The following is a 22,131-nucleotide window of genomic DNA, read 5'->3' on the forward strand; positions in this document are numbered from 1 at the left end:
GTCATGAAATTCATTGGCGAATTGAAATTGATAGGAGACTACCCCTGTCTTCACACGAAAAGAAGACAGCATGGTTGTCCTGCCAGACCACTGGCCACTAACCATAGTGATCTGTCCTTTCTTAACCAAATTCTTTGACCTATGCCTCCCTCGGCAACGGCGCCAAAAATGCTTGTTGACGCCTACCAACGTCATCACTGGAAAACAGCGATGGCGTCCAAAGACGTCAATGGGGTGGCAGGTATTTCATGGGCCACGAATAAATCCGCAAGCTCACAGAGTACCTCCGTAGCATTTTACCCGAGACTAACCCGGGGTGTCATTTATATTTCCGCAAGGAAGGCGGCGGTGTGTAGAATTTAGTTAAGTTAGAGGGAACCTCTATGGATTAATGCCAATAATCCGAAGAGGGAGATAATATTCATGGTAAAGGAGGGTAGCAGAACATACAAACACAGCTGGATAATTTGTCTAGAACATCGGAGAGGAAAGAGTAAGATCAAGGGTAACTAGAGCCATATTCTATTGTACTCTCACGAGCAAGCTGGAATGAGTCGTTCATACGCAAAGGAAAAACATGATCAATGGACTAGGGAGACCGCATCCAGATGAACAGGAGGAGCCTGAACATCCGACGGCTTTATGTACCTCCTACCCCTCTATCCGAACATGGAGGATTACTAGGGCTCGAACAGGGTTGTCACCACCTGCCGGCTACCTCTACAAATCATGTGATAGAGTTGCATTCAAATGTGGTTATCAACCCAGGCACCACGCTTGCACTGACAAGCACCACTCTAGCCTTGCGCAAGGACACCCCTATCTATCCAGGGCCTTAGTTCTAGAGCGCCCAATTAAGGAAGATGAAACAAAGTCATGATACAAGAACTAGTCTATGCATATGAATCACATAAGGCAATCATAACTCACGAGAAGGATCACATACACAACATGAGCATAAGAACCAAAGTACTGAATAAATAAGTAAACTCTAGTACAGACTCAAAATATTACATAAAGAGAAAGGTAAAAGACATACCAGACTCTCTATGAAGACTCTAAGACCTTGAACTACAACTCAAACCCGAACTCCTCTAGTCCTAAGACCTCTACAAATGGAGCTAAACTACATCTTGAGGGAGTAGTTCTTCCATCTCTTCACACCTCTCTTCCCTTGAAATGGAGCCCCTCCCCTCATATTTATAGAGGGGAGCCACCCTCTCCACGGGCAGGAATCAAGCATATTCCTCCTTGAACCGACATAAGGAGCCAATGAGGAGCTGCCACGTCGAAGACTGAAGGCGGTGGGGCCCATGGGCTAGTCGGCCGGCTACCCAACTAGGCCCACCGACCTTCTCCTTCTTCGGTTGGGCTGCTCATGGGGTCCACTTGTCAATGGTTGAGGTTTGGCCCTTTGTTATGTTGAATTTCTTCTCTGGTGGGCCTTTCGATCCATGTGAAGCTTGTGTGACGGTGTTTGCGCGGTCAACGTCTTGCTCCTTAGCTGAAAAGGGTATGATTGCCCTTCATTTCCAGCTAAAACCTACACTCATAGAAATCTAGAGGGACATGTGGAATTCGGTAATTTATTAGTGGCATGAGTGTAAGAAATGCAAGTTCATCCATTTGTTGTGGCTATATTGATGCTCAGAAATGGTCGTTAGTGAGCGTCAACACTACGCAACTCGACTCGGAACTTACCAGCAAACGATGAACGTACCTGCTGAGAAGAACTCATAAAGAGAAAAAGCTACTGCAACTAGGGTTTGGTGAAGTCGCTGACTTAAAAGGTAGATGCAATGAAAGTAAATTTTTGTTTGGATATGGTTGATCAAACTTTACAAATGACTGAGGTCTGCTATTTATAGCCTAAACGTAGACCCCGATGCCGATACGACGAGATTACAACTTACTACTAAGAAAACAAACTTGCCTAATGGAATGACACAAAATCTAACAGATAACATGCCAATACAACTCCATCAGCTCCTTCCTTAACTCCAATGACGGTGTTGCCCACTGTGGCCCAAAGGCCCAATATGCTCCCCTTTCTTTCTCCATTCGAGCGTCGGCCCATCTTCATCAGCCGCTTGCCCAACAGATTCACACGCGCCAAAAACGGTGTCAACATCCATTATCCACGGTTAACTCTCTTCGAGTGCTGAATCTGTAGATGATGTGTTGCCATACAAATTTCTAGATTGTTTTAGATGTGATGGAAGTTAAGGGCTTTGCCTCTATCCATTTTGTGAAGTATTCAACTATCACGGCGAAGTGTAGGTTTCCTTGAGCGGTGGGTAGTGGGCCCCCGAGGTCGATCCCCAACCTTGTAGTGGCCAGGTGGGGCTTATCAATTGAGTTAGTGATGAGGGTCTTATGGAGTTGTTTGATAGCATCTAACAGTTTCTGGTTTGCTTGATGTACTTCTCTACAGTAGCGGATCTATAAAAATTATTAGGAGAGGCTTATTCACTTCATCTTCAACCTACAGCTATTCCTTTCAAGCTTCAATGGCTACAAATTCATAGGAGGGGCTCCATGCATCTAACATGGGTAGGAGGGGCTCTAGCCCCGGCTGACCCGGTGCTAGATCCGCCCCCGCTTCTCTATGTCGGTTACTGCCGTTGGCTAATAAAATCCTTAACGAAAAATTTCCCCTACTGTAGATTTGACCCCGGCTTGAGACCTGCATAGGCCTTCGTGGACCTCTTTGATGCTTTCTTGACCCTCGCTGAAAGGCCTTAGTACTAAACACTGATGATGCACACCATGTTTTTACATACTGACTCTAACTGCTATTAGATCTGGCCGCATGTGTATTTCTAGAGAAAATTGCGTTTTTGGGACTCCAAACATTGCGCTTTGCTATTATAGGACTTCAAACATCAACTTCGCTAAAACGACCTTTGAAACATTGGCTCTTTGCTATACATGGCATTTGGTCCATTTAATCAATTTGGTAAACTGAAATACATGTATTTTCACAATCTATGACCTTTTTGCTCTTGTGCCTAAACCCTACAGGCAACAATGGATCGACGTGATCGATTCATCTTCCTCCAACGTTTCCTCTGATGTCTCATCAATCCTCTCGACGCCGACGGCCGACACATCCATGCATGGATGGCTCTCCTCCCGCGTGCGTGGATGGTAGACTTGCCAAGCCGGCTTGGCCGCACGGATACGTGCTAGCCTTGCCACGCCGGTGTCTGGCATGGACCCGGCGGAAGAGTGCCTTGCGGGCGAGCGGCGCGTCGGCCGCGGATGGCTCGGGCGGCGGCGGCGGGTGGAGCGCGGCAGCACACGAAGAGCAGGCGAAGACTCCGGCATCACGACGCCCCATGGCTGCGGCCGTGTGCTGGTCCTGGGCACGGTGGATCGATCACGTCAATTGATTGTAGCCTGTAGGGTTTAGGTACAAGGGCAAAAGGGTCATAGAGGGTGGAAATACATGTATTTCAGTTTACCAAATTGATTAAAGGGACCAAATGTCATGTATAACAAAGAGTCAATGTTTCAAAGGTCGTTTTAGCGAAGTCGGTCTTTGAAGAACTATAATAGCGAAGCGCAATGTTTAGAGTCCCAAAAACGCAATTTTCTCGTATTTCTAATTTGTGCTAGATGGTAGCATACTTTCAGTTTCACATTTATATTTTAGACAAAAATAAATCTATTATTGACTTGTGAAGTTTGCACACTGACTTTTGTCATATTTCTATCTATATCATTCAGCGTGGAAATGCTTTGCCAAAGTTAATATACTTTTTTCGCCATAGAAGTTTCTGAGGCTATACTCGTTTTATGTTGTTACTTTAGGGTGGCTGCGTTGGCGGAATTTCTTTTTGATGGCAACCTTCAGGGACGGCTGAAAAGAACAGCTGAGGAACTAGTGAAGCATGGTTCTGGAAACTAGTCATCTCTGTGTATTAGGACGACTAGCAGTAGCTCTCTTTCTTTAACCCGTGTTTAGATAGAGCGCAAAAAAATTTTGTGACGGAATCTTGGTAATTTGAAGTACTAAATGAAGTCTATTTACAAAACTTTTTGCACAGATGGGTTGTAAATCGCGAGACGAATCTAATGATGCTAATTAATCTACGATTAATCCATAATTAGCAGATGGTTATTGTAGCATCACTGTTGCAAATCATGTATTAAGTAGACTCATTAGATTCGTCTCGCGATTTACAGCCCATCCATGCAAAAAGTTTTGTAAATAGACTTCATTTAGTACTCCATGCATGTGTCGAAATATTCGATGTGACGTTTTTTTTGCGTTTACGGGGTTTATGGGGTGGGAACTAAACAGGGCCTTATTTGCATTGCGCTTAAGTGTACTGAGTGCCCTCATTAATGCCATTGATTAAATGGTTATTGATCCTTGTGTGATGATTTAATTGCCAATTACACGTGTAACCCACATTTTGCGGCATAGTATGAGAATCCAAAAATAAGTACTCCATCTGTCCTGAAATGTAAGTTATTCTGGAGTTTTTAGGATAGATTATGGCTATGTACAAAAGACTCTTCTACCTCTAATTATTAAGTATTGGGAATGTGCTAATTAAATTAGCATGTCCTTTCTTATGCACCTCCCCCACATGCACCTCCGCCAACATGGTTGCATGCATATATTTCTATTGGAAAAGACCAGAAAACGATGCGCAATTAAGATAGTTGGGTCCACTCTCGATCTAGAATATCTTATATTTGAGGACAAAATTTGAATCCGAGAATGCTTATTTTTTTAAAAAAGATAGCAGGAGCACTGCTCTGTCGTATAAGAAGAAAAAACATTCATACATAACGCGGCGAAGCGTACACCACCACACAAACAAACGCGCACCACACATACTACACTGCCACCACCTGGGAGAGGAGTTGAAAGCAAGCCGTCGAAAACTGCGCCGTTGTCACCAATGTTGTGCCATGCCAAAGCCGCAGCCCGCTGCAAGCCCAAACGGCTACCCGAACTCCTCCACCATGGGACTATCACCCTCAAGCCGCACGGACACAATCGTTGATCCCTCTGCTCCAGAGGTGCATCAGCAAAACACTCCCGTCGCAGCACCAATGAACACCACTGATCCTGACCACTCTGCGTGGGGGCCTCGCCTCTCCCACCGCCTGACTCTCTGCCAAGCACTTAGATATCTGAAGCTGCAAAGAGAGCATCACCTCCGCTAAGCCATCACCGAGTTCACCACTGCACCTGCTCGTCAGCTCAAGTCCTCCAATACCCATGGGCCCTCTGCACATTCCTACTAACATGGACCGTGTGCACACCCCGCAGCACACAGGCGATACCACCAACCAATCCACCACCACCACTACCACAAGCCGTTCCGGGTCTCCAGATGCGGCGCCTCCAACGAGGGCACGACTCCAAGACGCCGTCGTCGCAAGTCCATAAATGGACAGGGTTTTCACCTTGAGAGCGCCACACTGCAGAGAACATGGTGCCCCCAGCGGGGAAACGATGCCCCAAGGGCGCCGCCACCATGCCCATCGACAACGCGTCAGTGAAGGCTTTCGCCCGACTCAGCACCATGCCTGCCGCACACACATGGCCATGGCAGTAGCCTGCTCTCCATCGCTTCCGCACCGCCTCTACCGGAAAAAGCCTGGCGCAGCCCGATAGCACTAACTCGGCGCCACTAGCAAGCACCAGCCAGCCCCCTAGCCCCACCACCAAGGTGGCGTCAGACCAGTATCATCGATGAGGAAAGGAGACAGGGAGCACCATCCTCTAACATCAGTATCCATCGCCCGCGCACCGCTCACCCCCGGCCCCACCATCTCCTAGCCTAATGGCCGAGAAGGATAGAAACCGACGGCCCGGCCACAACCACCGCCCGCCCCGCACCGGACGCCGTCGACCCGTAGCAGCCACAGACGCCGCCGGCGCCACCCATGCATGCGAAGCCGCCGCCGCCCTACGCTGACCGCCACCCTACCCACACACCAACGTGCGCCCCCGCTGCGTAACCCCCCGAGCCGACTAGGGTAGCGCAGCGACCCGGCCAGCCGACGCCGCGCCCACACCGCTGCAGACCCCCCTATGGCTGCCATGCGCCCATGCCTGAGCTGCGCAGCACCTCCTAGTGGCCGCCCCCGCGCCAGCACAGCCCCAGCCCCGGTCGGTCTCCTCGCACACCCGCTGGTCACGCTGGGTTGTTAGAGCCGTCGCCTGCCATGCCTTTGCCGGCAGCCACCCACGCATCAAATCCAGCCGTAGGGGCCCTGGATCTAGCCTCGCCGGAGCCGCCGGCGCCGCTCGCCTGACGGCGGCCTCCTTCAACACCTACAGCGGCCGCGCCCTCTAGGCGCACGGGAGGGGAAGGGCTGCCCCGTCATTGACATCCTCGCCGGTTGCGCAGGCTTCTGGCGGTGAGCTCCGGTGGCGGCGCGAGGAAGGGGGGTGGGTGAAGGAGGCGGCGGCGAGAGGGCGGGGGTGTCCGCCCGAGTCTCCCAACGCGGGGGCGAAAGAGAAAAGAGACCTAGGAGAGCCGTCCCAAAATGCATATTTGAGAATGGAGGGAAAAAATCCCTTGAGAACGGAGGGAGTAGGAAAAAGTCTATATCACCCCCAACTATGGAGGGTGGACTACATAACCCCCGAACCTATGAAACGGTCTATATCACCTCCTGAACTTTCCAAAATCGGTTAAATTACTCTTAAAGCAGTTTTGAAAAATCATAGTAAATCACAGAAAAATCATAAAATAGAAAATCTAATTGTGTTAGACTTCAAATGAGTAGATCTACCCAGTGAACATATAATATGGTATGCTTTAATATTTTTTTTGCTGTTACTTTAGATCTATGCTTTTCTTCATAGCTGTAAAAAATATACTAAAACATACCATAGTATATATTTACTGTGTAGATCTACTCATTTGAAGTCCAACACAATTTGATTTTTATTTTATGATTTTTCTGTAATTTACTATAATTTTTCAAAACTGCTTTAGGAGGTAATTTGACCGATTTTGAAAAGTTCAGAGGTGATATAGACCGTTTCATAGGTTGAGGGTTATGTAGTCCGCCCTTCATAGTTAGTGGGTGATATAGACTTTTTTTTCGAGGGAGTAAGACCTTTTCCTTCGCACGGTTTTGGCTAGAATGCAGGGCCCACACCTTTCCTGGTAGAAAGAGGCATCTTCAGCGTGACTTCTCCGGACTCAAATTGGGTGTCACGGCTTGACATTTCGTCCATCACAGCTGCTCGAAACGAATCCAACGGCTCCCGGTTGTCCGCCCGCACAGGAGCCGTTTTCTTCGTCTTCACCGGCTAACAGGCTTGACGGCGTCCAATCCGTGCGTCTGGGCGTTGCCCTGCCGCCGCGCTCGCCGAATCCCGCACAGGAGAGGCGAGGGCGCTCCGCCAGCCGGCCGTCGCACGAGCTGGGAGGCGGGCTTGTCACCGCAAGAGGGGAGGCGGGCGGCCGCTGCACGTGTGGAGGTAGGCTCGCCGCCCCTCCCGCGGGCCGCCGTGAGCGGAGAGGACATGACGAGCGTCGGGACCGTGCCGAGGCAGAGGAGCATGAGGCCGTTGCGGCCGTGCCTGACGGCGAGGTCGCGGAGGGAGCCGTGCGGGAGGGAGCCGAAGAGGTAGAGGTGGCCGATGATGGGGCGCCTGCTGGGAGGCGAAGGCAGCTTACTCAGCAGCTGTTCTCTGCTGATGGCTCTTCTTCTTGCGGTGGCCGCCATCGTCCATGGGCGGCGCACAATCTCGATCAGGAGGGCGAGAAGAAGAGGACATACGATGATGATGAGCAGGATGGAGACTAGTGTTGCTGCTAATGCTTGTGGCTGCAGCTGGCGCACCTGCCGCAACACTTGAGCCATGACTTGTTGCATTGCAACAACTAGCTACTACCTGCTAGCTATCAACTACTAATTTTGCTTTGTGTCTTGCTGCATATATAACTGATGGTAAGTTGAAGTGAATAAATGATCATGGGCATTGCAATCTCTGCTAATCAGCACTAGATTTCTCGCGAATAGGACAACAATCCAGCTTTGGCGCTAAGTGTGACACCCTCGGTGTCTGCATAATAAAACTACATTTATTTCCTGTGCTTCATGTGTGAAATTGTTTGAGCAAGGGCCTATTTTAAAATTTTAAGGACCTTTGTGTAATTATGAATTGTTCTAAGGTCAACTGTATAGTTTTATTTGAATAGGTTGTGTGATTATAGTTTTTGTGGAGGGCTTATTTGCAAAATGTAGTGTAATCATTACTTGGCAGGAAATCTTTTATTTCAGCCTAGATTTAAAGTGATTTTGCATTGAAAAAGACAAAAGTCCTTTGAATTCAAATTCTCTTTATGTTTTCAAAAATAACTCCTTAACATTGGATCAAATAAATTTTTGCACAACATCAAAGTTGTAGATCTTGAAAAATTGAACAACTTTCATGTTGGGCACTTTTTCATTTGAGCCATAGATTAAAAGTTATTGCTGGTTTAAAGTAAGGTCCCTGAAATTTCTGAAATTGCAAATCAGTCCGTTTTCTCCTTCCTCCAGCCTGCCTGCCTGTTTACTCTGCTCCACGCCGCCGGCAGACAGCGGCGCTGCCGCCCGCCGCTGTGGAACGGCCGGGAGACCACCTCCTGCCTGCTAGCTTCTCCACGCGTCGCGCCCAAGCTTCCACTGCCCTCTACCCTTCGCGCTGGAGTCCTTAAGCCATGCCACGTGCCCAGAAAACCCCCGCCGGCCGCCACCTCGCCGTCGCCGTGGCTCGGCCAAGACAGAGCCCCAGAGCTCGATTTCTCGCGCGCAGAAGCACTACAAGAACCCCCGCAACCCGTTCCCCTCGTCCTTTCGCCATTTCCCCAACCCTAGACCCCAGAACGCCGCCGCCGCTCCGCCCGAACGCCGGCGAGCTTGACGCCGCCGTCGACCCGCCTCTTCGTAGCCCATCCTCTCGCGCTGACCCCTCCATCAGCTCCACCTCAACCTCGCGCAACTCACCCACCCCTCCTCCTCACCCAGAACTCACTGGAGCGCAGCCTCCGCCGTTCTCCTCCTCCGCCGACCCGCCTGCTCTCGTCGCGCCGCCGCTACAGGCCACGCCGACCTCAATCCCGGGCATCTACAGGTGCGCACGGGTCTGGTGAATCTCCCACGCCCCTCCACCCTCGCCGCCGGCGATCACCGTCGCCGGATTTGGCCGGTCAAACCCGCGCCCTTCCTCTGACCACGGCCAGGGACCTCGGGTTGAAAGAAACAAAAACCCAGGGGGCTGTCTGCGAAGCCCGTGACTCAAGTGAATAGTGTCTTCAGGGACTTCTTTGTTATTTTTGTTGAAAGCTTTGAAATTCCATAGAAATTCAGAGAAAAATCAGAAAAATGCAAATCTTGATGTTTTGGAATCCTCTTGAAGAGATCTTTGCAGTAGAATTATAATATGTTGGGTGTTAGTTGGGAGTTTTTGCGGTAAAAATAGATTTGTGTTACTAGTGTTTAAATGCTAGTTGTTTTTATCTTTTTCTTAACTGATGATTGAAACCATGTCTTGCTGTGAAATTTTTATGGTGAGATGTTCATGTGACTCTAGTGTTACTATAAAAATTTTGTTGTCAGTTCTCATGTTTAGCTATTTCTTTGATTTAATACTTTTTAAGTGAGTTTTAATCATGTTAAATAGTTTCCTTGCTTAGAAAATCCTGGTAATTTTTGTAGAGCCTTGTTTTAGTCATACGTTACTATATGTAAAATTTGAACACCAGTTCATGATTAGAACAGAAGCTACAAATGAATCTTATTAGTTTGTTGTCAGTTTTGTTTATTTTCTCAGAATAAATTCTTTGTAGATTAAATCTTGAAAAATTTACAGTAGCTAAGTTAGCTCTCTGTCGACCTCCTATTAAATTTCTAGCTTCTAGATTGCTCTGGTCTTACCTATATAATTCAATCTTGTTCTAGGAGTTGTCTGAATAAATGAATTGTTCTGATTAAATGGCTGCATGTTTTGGTATGAAATTTGCAGGGTAGATCACTTTGTTTACCTCCTGTTTGATGTAATTTTTGATGAATTTACTACTGAATGTGTGCTGAGTTAGGCATTTATTAGCAAACCATGACTTGCATGCTATAGGTACCACTACAACTTGTCTAATGAAGTTAGTAAGTTTCTTTTGTGCTGTTGATCATGATGCCTTGTGTAGTTAGAAATGTTAGTTATCTACTCTATAAATGATTGCCCATATGCTAAGCTGTGTTACTATTTGTAGACTACAACTTTATCGTGAAATGAGTGTGTTTGTAATTTCACCTTCTGCATCACATATAGATACGACTGCTCTAGCGGACGGGACGTACGAGCTGATCCCGGATTCCGAAGGAGGTGATCCCGAAGCCCAAGTGAACGCTGTTGTACTAACTGAAGCCCCGAACCAAAGTTCGGAAGAGCCCCAGGCTGAAATAGTTAGCGATTACCGAGAAGGCAAGCCCCGGACATAACCTATATTTCAAATTATTATCATTTATTGTTCTTAGGATTTGAATTGAAACCCTAGATGCATGATCCTAGGAACCTATGTACTGAACAATAGACCTGAGTTCGAACAATTGCTAAGCTTATAGGACTGGTAAAAGTCGAGTAATTGCCGGTCACTCGCGAGCTCTATAGGAATTGCTTGTTTACTTTCTGCTATCAATATAAGGACGACGGACGGGGTCGTGATCGGTATCATGACCTTGTGTGAGACCCCGTCTGTGTTGATGAACTTGCTAAGGTCGCGGTGTGTGGTAGTGCTGGTTAAGTTTTTGAACGTACTAGCCACATGCCGTAAATATGGTACGCGGTAAGCCTAGTAGCCGATTGGACCGGGGAGTGGATATACCTATCACTCTCTCTTTAGAGATAGGTTTTTATATGTTATTGTTGATCAACAATGCGGCTACAAGGGACGAGGTTGGACCTTGGTGCCCTGTAGTCGGGGAGAGTGACCCTATCCACAAGCCGGAAAGAAATGTAAACGGTTGTTTGGGAACGACCCGACGGTGTTCCAAACGTGTGTGTTAGGTCTGCCTGGCCAGGTTAACAAATTCGATTCGAATCGTTCGCTTCTCACGGTTTGGGACTGCTTGATCTCTTTGTCACACAGAGTAATAAGAGCAACATTATTATGATCAATCTTGATGTTTGCTTAAAGATCTACCATGATTGAATAGTAGTTGCTTACATAGAATGGTTAATCAACTAGAATCTTGGAAGCTAAAATTTGAAAATAAGGACATACTCTTTATTGCTTTTCAGTAAAAGGAAAACCAGAGCTTCACAGAACCCTGCATAGTCTAGTTAGGTGGGCTATGTATACCCGTTGACGGTTAAGTCTTGCTGAGTATTAGAATACTCAGCCTTGCTGTTGAAACCCTTTTTCAGGTATGAGTTTTGAGGAACAGATCGCTAGTTTGTCTTGGCCATGCTCTTTGCCTCCTGGCTGGTCCGTAGAATGGGATCCGTCTTCGGCCGGCAATGACCCTGACGAGTGATACCTTGTTTGGGCTAGCTTGGTATACTTTTGTGACGTGTTGTAGCCGTCGTGTTCTATTTCCGCTGCTTTTCAAACTCTGAACTTACAGTTATGGTTTGTACAACTGTTTTACTAAGTTTGGTTCTGTAATAAGGGTTTGAATTGGTTTGTAATCACTACTGAGCTTGTGTTTGTAAAACACGTGGTTGTAATATCTCTGGACTCGCCTTCGTGCGGGGTATGCTTGTTCGATCCGAGAACTGGTGGTTGTATCGGGACGTTACCCGACAGACCAAGAATTGTTCCGTTTGAAGTGCGTTTGTGTCGGTGTTGCTTTTATGGTGATGGCCAGCGCACTTGAGCCGGGATAATTTAGGTGGTTCTGCCACACTAAGTTCAGAGACAGGTTTGGTTTCAGTATGCACTTGCTGAATATCAGATATTCAGATATTCAGTACACATAAAGTTATGCATAAAGATGTGCAGCTTTTGTCAATTGTTTTGAGCTTGATTGAAATTGTGGTTTCTTTGGATGCACAAAGTTCATTAATAAAGATGAGAAATATGCATACGGTGAATTAACAGAATTAAGGTGCAAATCAGAGCCCAAGTAACAAGAAATTTGATGAAGATGACAGGAGCACCCAAATGTTCGAATAACTGAAAGACAGTCTAGGCGGGGCTCTGCACAGTCGCGTCTGCGGAGGAGAGCAAGTGGAGCAGCCACGACACGGCGCCGGCGTCCATGAGGCACGCCCAGGGTTAACAATTTCGGCGAAATTTCGCCGAAATTTCAGAAATTTTTTCGTTTCCGCTAGTTACCGGGATTCGAAATTTCGGTATTTTTCGGTATATTTCGTTTTCAAATTTAAAATTCAACAAATTTCGACCGAAATTCAACGAAATTCGCCGAAATTTATCGAAATTTCGGAACGGAATTCCGTTTCCGCTAAACACCGGGATTTGACCGGAAAACGAAATGGTTAACCCTGGGCACGCCCGGTAGAAGAGGTTGCGCTTCGAGAGCATGCTGCATGCGCGCCTCGTGCGTCGCCTTTCCTTTGCTCTTCGGGGTGGCCCAGGATAGCCTCGCGATGAGGACCGCCGCGACGAGCAGAATGCCGGCCGCCGAGCCAAAGGGCGCGTCGGTCCGGTTGACCACGCACCGGTGCTTGCTGCCGTTGTGCTCGCGGAGCATCGACCACCTCCACTCGTCGTCTCCCTCCCGCATGTCTCCCTCCGCGACCTCGCCGCCAGGCACGGCCGCGACGGCCTCATTCTCCTCCGCCTCGCCGCCGTCTCGACGCTCGTCGTGTCCTCTCCGCTCACGACGGACCGACGGGAGGGGCGGCGAGCATGCCTCCACGCGTGCGGTGGCCGCCCGCCTCCCCACTCGCGGCGACGAGCCCGCCTCCTGCGACGACCCGCCGGCGGAGCGCCCTCGCCTCTCCTGCATGGGATTCGGCGAGCGCGGCGGCAGGGCGACGCCCAGACGCGCAGATTGGACGCCGTCAAGCCTGTGTTAGCCGGTGAAGACGAAGAAAACGGCTCCTATGCGGGCGGACAACCGGGAGCTGTTGGATTCGTTTCGAGCGGCTGTGATGGACGAAATGTCAAGCCGGCGTGTCACCCAATCTGAGTCCGACTTCTCCTCGGCTGTGGCCCTTCTTCGACATCCGACCCTTCCTCCTGGGCTCCCTCGCGCGCGCGTGCCGCTCCACCCTCCGCCGCGGCTTTCGGTTCGCCGCCGGACCCGGGCTTGACGCGTTGCCGCTGCGGACCGCCGTCCTCCACCGTTGCCGTCCACTGGATCGACGCGCCGCCGCTGCAGGCCGAAGCTAGCTGCTTTTTAATTTTATTACAAGTGCGACACGGGGTACCAACTCCGGACCCCGATTTGGCCCAGATCTCAGCACCTCCTCCGCGAGGCCGCCCCTTGTCGCCGGCACGATGAGCCGCGGCCGCCGCGGCATCTTCGATGGCCTCCCCATTCCGGTCGACAAATCCGTAAGTTTCCCTTTCCCTTCGCCTCCCTACCGTCGTTCCTCGCGTCGGATGCGATGCTGAACAGTAATTGGTACCGGAAATTCTAATTTTCGTCGTCTGCGGGGCGCAGTACCTCAAGGAAGGATTGTCGCGGATCGACGAGGGGTGGGCGGCCGCGCGGTTCGACTCCCTGCCGCACGTTGTGCACATCCTAACCTCCAAGGACCGCGAGGGCGAGATCCAGTTCCTCAAAGAGCAGAGCGATCTCATTGAGGACGTCGTTGACGAAGTCGTGCACGCCTACCACCACGGCTTCAACAAAGCCATCCAGAATTACTCCCAGGTTCCTTTCAGTCCGCTCACCATGGGTCTTTTTCCTTCGTTTTACCCAGCGAGCCCTTCAGTGGTTGTGTGCACCTTAGGTCAACATGGCATGTGGAGCTATCGGGTTTAATTTCCTTTTCTTCTCTATGTGCTGGGGCGACAGATCCTGCGGTTATTCAGTGAGTCTGCAGATAGCATTACTGGACTCAAGGGAGAGATGGCGGAGGCCAAGAAGCTGCTTGGCAGGAAGAATAATCACCTCGGCCAGCTGTGGTACCGGTCACTCACACTACGCCATGTCCTTTCCCTTTTGGATCAGGTTGAGGATGTTGCAAAGGTCAGTTCATAAGCTTCATCGCTTCTAATCTGTGTGCTCCTGGTGACAAGATTATGTCGTATGGTATTCGGACATTGCCTGTCATAAACTCATAGTTAAGTTGACATGGACAAACGTAAATATAGACATGCACTTAACTGAGTGACTTTTTAATTAGAAGCCACAATCAAATATTTTTCATTGAAAACATAATTAATGGCTTGTTTCAGCCAAGGTATACACCATATATGCTACCCTAGCTGATCGATCTACAAGAACATACTTTTATGAAACATGTTAAAAAATAGTGTAGCAAAACACCTTCGCTGAAGCCATTTGGGACCACCTGGAACTCAAGAAATTTTACATATTTTAGAGGCAACAATTCAGTTACATTTCAATTGGAATAGTTTTTTTTTCAGAAACCAATTAGGTTAGAAACTTCTTAGAAATCAATTGGGTTAGAAACTTTCTTTTTCTTTTTTTGAGAAATCAATTTTGTTATAAAATAGAAACTAACTTTATGCATACAACATGTGCTATGGAAATGTCTTGCTGTGGAGCTCTGTATTGCCCTACATCTTTCATATAGTACATATTCTGTCTGTACTTAGTATTTACCAGCCAAAATGTTGACATTAAGAAATTAAGATGACTAATTTTAGTCATTTATGGGAAGGAAAAAAAGTCTAGTGTCTGGGTGATCGTGCATTGTGCCATTATAAATTAAATTATATGATGCCAGTAAATTTCATGCTGAAGACCTTGCCCTCCTCGGATTTACACAATCTAAGTAGGTTAAATGCTGTAAATATGTTGTATGTGTTGGATCCACTTTCTCCAAGGGTCATTGCAGAATCCCACAGTTAATGGATTACATTTTTGTTTCCCTTCTGTTAGATCAGGGAAAATCCCAAAAGCTAAACCATTAAAATATTCTAAGTTGAATTTGGTCAGTGAAGTGCAAAGTAGTTTAATTTGACCATATGTTGAGAGCAATAAATATGAATAGTGACACATTTGGATGCACTTGGTTAATTTTTCCAATTAGATGAACACAAATTCTAGGGTCAGAGAGGACACTTGGGCCTTGAAAGCCACTTTTCAGCATAATGCATGCACTCATTGAGATGTAGGTCCTGCTTGGTTCAAGGCGAGCTGGAGTCAGATTTTGAGATTAGAAATGGACTTGACCTTGGCTCAGCCGAAGGTTCTGATGTCCAAGCTTGGCTCAAGAAAGAAATTTAACTTTCATGTAAAATCTTTTATAAAAGCACGACTAAAGTTTGAGATCAGCCACATATAGTGCCGCATTATTTTTTTTCTCGAATGCACATGCCTCACCTTAATTATAATGCCTCGTGCAAAAGTGTGGTGAAAGCTCAGGCTCACCTGCAAAAGTTAGGAGGTAAACATCTGGGAGAAAAATCAAGAACAAGTAGAACTATCCTCAACCAAATTATTTCAGCTTGAGTTATTTAAATTTTAAACCATTTGTGTTCTTCCTTCTACTTTCAACCTTAACTATAACCCAAATTTCAGGGTGTTATTTTCTCGACTAACATGGTCAATATCACAGGTCCCTGCCCGAATTGAAAACTTAATGGCAGAGAAACAGCTGTATGCTGCAGTGCAATTGCATGTCCAATCAATGGTGATGCTAGAGCGAGAAGGCCTTCAAGCGGTTAGTTGTGACATCCAATCATAATTTGTTTTGTACTTCCGCTTTCTGAAAGTTTGGGCTAGGGTTACCTTATGTTTAGCTTGCACATACCTTTTAGTTAAGATGTTCATCTATTGTATGCCCTTCATTAATCCAACAAAATGCTGAACTGCACTTGTACTGTAGTTGCATTGTTTGTAGCTATGTTCGGTACAAGAAGTCAAAAGGTTCCTCAATATTTATGTTGATATGTTAGTTTAATCATTGTCTGTGTAGGCAAAATTCATCAACATGGACATCCAACTTAGCAAATGTCTAGGATACAAATTTGCTGTGAAGAACATTTCATTTTGTGGCTTAGCCTGATTTGCAGTTCACCTAGCTGAATGGATAAATGTGCTGGGTACCTAGGTAGTCTTATTAGTTAGAACTGATAAAAAGATGAGGATTGCAAGTGTTGAAGTTAGTAAACTAGAAATTTTATGGACATATATTCATGACTTTGGTAAAGTTTATATCGGCACCATTTGTGGTGTTTAAATAGATTTGATCATTTACACATTTTGTTCCAAAGTAATGACGGCATCAAGGAACATATTCTAAATGTTTTATTAGTTAAGGTCATTATTGTATGCCATTTGGGTTTAGTTGTCCTTATGTAGCTCAAGATGACTGTGTAGATTGACATGAGCTAGCAGATATCCTTCTTATCTTCTTCCATCATAGCAATATTACACTAACAAAAATTTAAAGGTAGGTGCTCTTCAAGATGTTCGTTCTGATCTAACAAAGCTGCGAGGTGTACTATTCTACAAAATTTTGGAAGAGTTGCATGGCCATTTGTATAACAATGGAGAATATAGGTATGGTTTTATTTCTTTTGGTCTGCTTTGTTGATCTCAGTTATTTCTGTAGCCATTTCTTTTTTAGTAGTTTACATGCTTTTCTGTGGCATATCTCATACTTTCTTTCATTATAATGATGTTGTCTCTGGTGTATGTGTTCTGCACTGAAAATCTCATTTCAATATGATTTCTTGTTAACTCCTTTGGTAGTGTAACTGATATATGTCAAGCAACTGACTGCTGTAATTTCATCTGCAATTAACAGTTTTTTCACTTTCCAAGATTTTCTCTTGCAGCTCTGTGACTTTGAGCATGGTTGACAATGAGGAAGTACCAGCTTCTACAGCTGCTGGGCGCGTAGTAAACAGCATGCAACCTCTTTCAAGGAGAACTAGGTCAATTAAAGGTGACAATCACATTGATGGACTGGTGACTGCAGATGGGTTTCCAAAAACTAGTTCTGTTGATGGAGGGTATGTTCAACTTCCTCTCCTGCTTCCAAGTATTCATCGCCTTCATAAAGTAAAAAAAGATTATGCCTTTTGTTGACTTGATCCTGTGCCGGGTTTCAATGCATTGCACTCTCTGGTGAGTTCCTCTGCAATTGAAACATTTTAAAGGTGACCAATGACCAAAAACCTGCAAATCGTTAATGTATAGAGTGGTTATATGAAAACACATTATTTGTGGCTCAAAATGATTTTATTGAATTACAATTTTCTTTGGTCATAAAAGTATATTTTAAAATCCACGGTAGAAGTTCTCTAGTTGCTTTGTTTGCAACTAGAGTTATCTATGGAAAGTTGTCGGATGCATGCCTGATCTGAACATTATTATGCTTCATAGTAATGCTTATTCAAGGTGATTGATCCTCCAAACACTTCAGCTCACATCTAGCTAATCTCAGCACAATATCATGCCTACAAACAGGTGCATAAAGTTATTGTAGACAACTATTGCATGGTCTTTGTTTCCATGAATTATGTTACAAAAATTGTTTAGCAATATCAGAATCAAGTAATCGTAGTCCTATTCATAAATGAAATGAATACATTAAATACAATTTATGTCATCTGATTTTTTTTTCAGCTCTTCATTTGATGGACCGGATGATGATAGTAGCTTAGACATGCGTGAAAGTGATGGACGCACTCGTAAAGATTCAAAAAGTATTTCTCGTGAAATCCCAATTTTTCTTTCCTGTGCTGCACCAGATGAGTTCATTGTATGCTCTTGTTTCTCAATCTATGTGGTGTAATTTTTTCCCGTCAAATTGCCTCACTTATATTTATTTGTTGGTAATGTATCTTTAGGATTCAATGATCAAGGCAGATGCCCCCCTTAATGTGAAATACTTGAGAACATTGGTACAATGTTTATCAATGCTTGGAAAGATCGCAGCTGCAGGAGCTGTGATATGGTACTTCTCATCCTATTTGTTTTCTATTTTTCTTACTGAATAAGATCTGTATTTAACACATAGTTTTCATAGATATACTGGGCAAACTTCATAATTCCATGGAACAAGATCATCCTTATTTGTACTTAATCCTGGAAAATATCTACAAAGATTGGATGTCTAGTAGGATTCTGACAAAAGTAAAAAGGGGCATCTTACCAGAGCAAGCTGTCCTTCCTTCCTTGTAAATATAATTAGGCCCTGTTTGGCAGTGCTCCTTCCGCTCCGCTCCATGCCGGATTCTACAGAGCGCTGCCAAATGCCAAAACCAGCACCTGATTCTCCAGTGAAGTGAGCGAAATCGATCCACAGTTTTCTCGTGCGGTGGGGAGCAGAAAAAACCTGGAGCCCATTCTGATTTGCTCTGCACGTTGCCGCAGCTCAATCACCAAATCTCTTCCCCATCCGCCCACCATCTGCTGGCCTCTCGTCCCTGCTCACCGGCTGCCGCTTTTCCCCATCCATTCGCCCGCTTGCTGGTCGCTCATCCCCATCCACCTGCTCGCTGGTCGCCGCTCCTGTCCGGTCGCCAGCCTGCCCGTTGGCTGCCGCTCATCCTCATCCACCCATCCAACCCACTTGCTAGCTGCACTGCTCTTCCCCTCCTGCAACTTGTCCCATGCCGGTCTGCTGGTCGCAAAGCACTGCTCGCTGTTAGAAGCTCAATTTTCACTCTCATTGAGCTGAGAGGATGACACTCAAGTTGGGGAAGTTTTCTGGGTTTTTCTTCATTCACACTCACAATGCCATGCTCTCCACGGGAGAGGTGGGTACATATTTATAGGCAGTCAGGTGCAGGCAGCCAAGGCACATGCCAAACTAGTCTAAGATGCTAGTCTAAAAGCTAAAACTAAACAGTCAAATATGCTGTCCTCTAAGATGCTGTCCTAGGGGCAGCAAGACCACTATGTGCTGCAGTAAGGAAAGATGCTGCAGCCCCACAAAGACCGCAAGACCACCAGTACAAACTGTCCCTCAAGGACCATGTGCTGCAGCAAAGAGATGCTGCAGAGGTACAATGCTGACTAACCAGCAAAGACTTATCCATCATTCTCCCCCTAAGTCTTGTGCGTCGTCTTGTGGGAAGATTGGACCATCCCAGTCCTGGAGCAAAGCTCAAGGAACTTGATCCTCCCAAGGGGTTTGGTGAGCAGATCCGCAAGCTGATCCTTGGTGTTGATGTAGCTCGCCTTGATGGTTCCTTCCTCCAAGCAGCTTCGGATGAAGTGATACCTGACCCGGATGTGCTTGCTCCTCTCATGGAACACGAGATTCTTGGCCAGCGCAAGAGCGGACTTGCTGTCCACCCTGAGCTCCATTGCTCCAGTGTCTCTGCCGAGGAGATCACCAAGCAGTCGAGCGAGCCAGAGTGCCTGAGTCGACGCGGTGGAGGCCGCTATGTACTCGGCCTCGCAGCTGGACAAGGCCACCACCTGCTGCTTGACCGACTGCCAGCTAACGAGGCAATTGCCGAGGAAGAAGAGGATCCCGCTCGTGCTCTTGCTGGTGTCGATGTCGCCGGCGTGGTCGCTGTCGCTGTACCCGACGAAGTGTGCCGCTCCAGGGCACCTCGGGTAGTGGAGACCGTGGTCGAGAGTCCCCGCAACATAGCGGATGATCCTCTTCACGGCCTGCTGGTGCTCCGTCGTCGGTCGCTGCATGAACCGACTAACGTAGCCGACGGAGAACGCCAAGTCCGGCCGTGTGTGGGCGAGGTAGCGGAGGCTCCCCACAAGGCGCCGGTACTGAGTAGCGTCCACCTCTGCCGTGCTGTCACGGCTCAGCTTTAGCCTCTCCTCCATCACAGTGAGAGCTGGGTTGCAGTCGGTGAGCCCAGCGAGCTCGACGACGCGCTTGGCGTAGGCGGTCTGTCGAAGTGTGATCCCGGAGTCGTCCTAGTGCACCTCGATCCCCAGGTAGGAGAGAAGCCCCCACCTCCGCATCCTTGGTGCCGGTGATCACCAAGTCGTCGACGTAGACACCCACCAGCAGGGCATTGCCTCCTTTGCCCCGCCGGTAGATGGCCGCCTCGTGCGGGCTTTGCTCGAAGCCCATCCCCTTGAGCGTGGAGTCCAGCTTGGCGTTCCACACCCTCGGGGCCTGCCGCAAGCCATAGAGGGCCTTGCGCAGACGTAGCACCTTACCCTCCTTGCCGGGGATCGCAAACCCCGTCGGCTGGTGCACGTAGACCTCCTTCAAGTCGCCGTTGAGAAACGCCGACTTGACGTCCATGTGATGGACACGCCAGCCCTCCTGGGCAGCTAGCGCAAGGAGGAGTCGCACGGACTCCATCCGTGCCACGGGAGCGAAGGCATCGTCGAAGTCGACTCCCTCCTGCTACACGAAACCTCGTGCCACCAGGCGAGCCTTGTGCTTGACGACGGTGCCGGCCTCATCCCTCTTCAGCTTGAACACCCACTTAAGGTTGATCGCGCGGTGACCGCGAGGGAGATCAGCAAGCTCCCAAGTGCGGTTCTTCTCAACCGCGTCCATCTCCGACTGCATCGCGGCACGCCATGCCGCGTGTCCCTCGGCCTCTGCAAAAGACCGAGGCTCGCCGTCGTCGCACGCGAGGTGCAACTGCGCCTCCAGGTCGTGAGGCACTAGTCCCGGCACCGGCTGATCGCCGAGAAGGTCCTCCATCGTACGGTACCGCAGCGGCTCACCGTCGTGGTACGCGTCGATGCGCTCCTCGTCGTGAGAGAGCGGAGTAGCGAACTCCACCGGGCTGTGAGCAGGTGCTGGAGTAGGCGTGCCCGGAGGAGTGGCTGTCGGTGCTGGAGTGCGCGGCGTCGCCGGCTGTGGTGGTGCAGCCGAGGAACTCGGCGCAGCCGGAGTCGCAGCTGAAGAGCGTGGTGCCGCCGGTGTGTCGGGCGCCAGAGTCGGTGGAGGCTCGGGGACCGGGGTAGGCACGCTCGGCGAAGAAGAGCTGCCTACTCCCCCAGCTCCCTCGAAGTGGACATACTCGACGGTGAAGTCGTCGTACGTCGGAGCCGAGCCGTCGTCCACCGCCTTGTCCCACGCCCATCCTCGCCCTTCGTCGAACACAACGTCGCGCGCCGTGCGCACACGCTGTGTCTCCGGGTCGAGAATGTGGTAGGCCTTCGAAGCCTCCGCGTAGCCAATGAACACTCCCGGAGTGCTCCTGTCGTCGAGCTTGCCGATGTGGCCAAGCTCCTTGGCGAACGCGAGGCAGCCGAAGACCCGCAGGTGGGAGACCGCCGGCTTATGCCCATGCCAAGCCTTATACGGCGTCATGCCGTCGAGTGCCTTGGTGGGCGAGCGGTTGAGGATGTAGACGGCCGTCACCACCGCCTCTCCCCAGATGACAGCCGGCATCCCCCTCTGCTTGAGGGCCCGGGCCATCCCCACAACTGTCTGGTTGCGCCGCTCGACGACGCCGTTCTGTTGCGGGCTGTACGGCGCGGAGTAGTGGCGCTGGATGCCCTCATCCGCGCAGTACGCCGTGAACTCGGCCGCCGTGAACTCGCCGCCGTTGTCGGTGCGCAGCACGCGCAACTTGCGGCCGCTCTCCGCCTCCACAGCAGCCTGAGCACGCCTGATGGCGTCCGCAGCCTCTCCCTTGCTGCCGAGGATCATCACCCACATGAAGCGGGAGAGGTCGTCGACGAGCAGCAGGAAGTAGCGCCGTCCTCCTGGTGTGACCGGTGTCACCGGACCACACAAGTCCCCGTGTACGAGCTCGAGCCGCTCCTTGGCTCGGAAGCTCGCCTGTTGGGGGAAAGAGTGCCGCTTTTGCTTCGTCAACACGCAGACGTCGCAGAGCTGCTCCACGTGGTCGAGGCATGGGAGGCCTCACACCATCTCCTTGGCGCCGAGCCGCTTCAGGGCCTCAAAGTGGAGGTGCCCAAAGCGCTCGTGCCACTGCCATGCCTCGTCGTCCCTGCGAGCTGCAAGACAAAGAGGCTGGGCCACCCCGACGTCGAGGATGTAGACGCGGTTCTTCCCTCGAACCACCCTGGCGAGAAGCTGGCGACGGTAGTCCCAGATGCGGAGGACCCCGCTGTCGATCACCACGCGGGAGCCGCTCT

General features: G+C 48.9%; 1 protein-coding gene across 3 annotated transcripts in view; it reads left to right on the forward strand.

The window, feature by feature from the left end:
• The first annotated feature begins 13,163 nt into the window (after positions 1-13,163).
• The window catches only part of LOC120712093 (exocyst complex component SEC8-like), a 42,627-nt gene continuing 33,659 nt past the window's right edge, over positions 13,164-22,131 (forward strand). Inside the window, exons 1-8 of one of the 3 annotated variants that reach the window (XM_039997811.1) lie at positions 13,164-13,493; positions 13,603-13,815; positions 13,960-14,133; positions 15,692-15,796; positions 16,529-16,638; positions 16,917-17,093; positions 17,710-17,845; positions 17,934-18,040. In XM_039997811.1, coding sequence (XP_039853745.1) covers positions 13,437-13,493; positions 13,603-13,815; positions 13,960-14,133; positions 15,692-15,796; positions 16,529-16,638; positions 16,917-17,093; positions 17,710-17,845; positions 17,934-18,040 — 1,079 coding nt within the window. In that variant the 5' untranslated portion in view covers positions 13,164-13,436. The remainder of the gene's footprint in view (positions 13,494-13,602; positions 13,816-13,959; positions 14,134-15,691; positions 15,797-16,528; positions 16,639-16,916; positions 17,094-17,709; positions 17,846-17,933; positions 18,041-22,131) is intronic. The other 2 variants (XM_039997810.1, XM_039997809.1) reach the window with 2 other exon arrangements.

The sequence above is a fragment of the Panicum virgatum genome, chromosome 6K (assembly GCF_016808335.1).
Source record: "Panicum virgatum strain AP13 chromosome 6K, P.virgatum_v5, whole genome shotgun sequence".
In the NCBI taxonomy this organism is placed as follows: Eukaryota; Viridiplantae; Streptophyta; class Magnoliopsida; order Poales; family Poaceae; genus Panicum; species Panicum virgatum.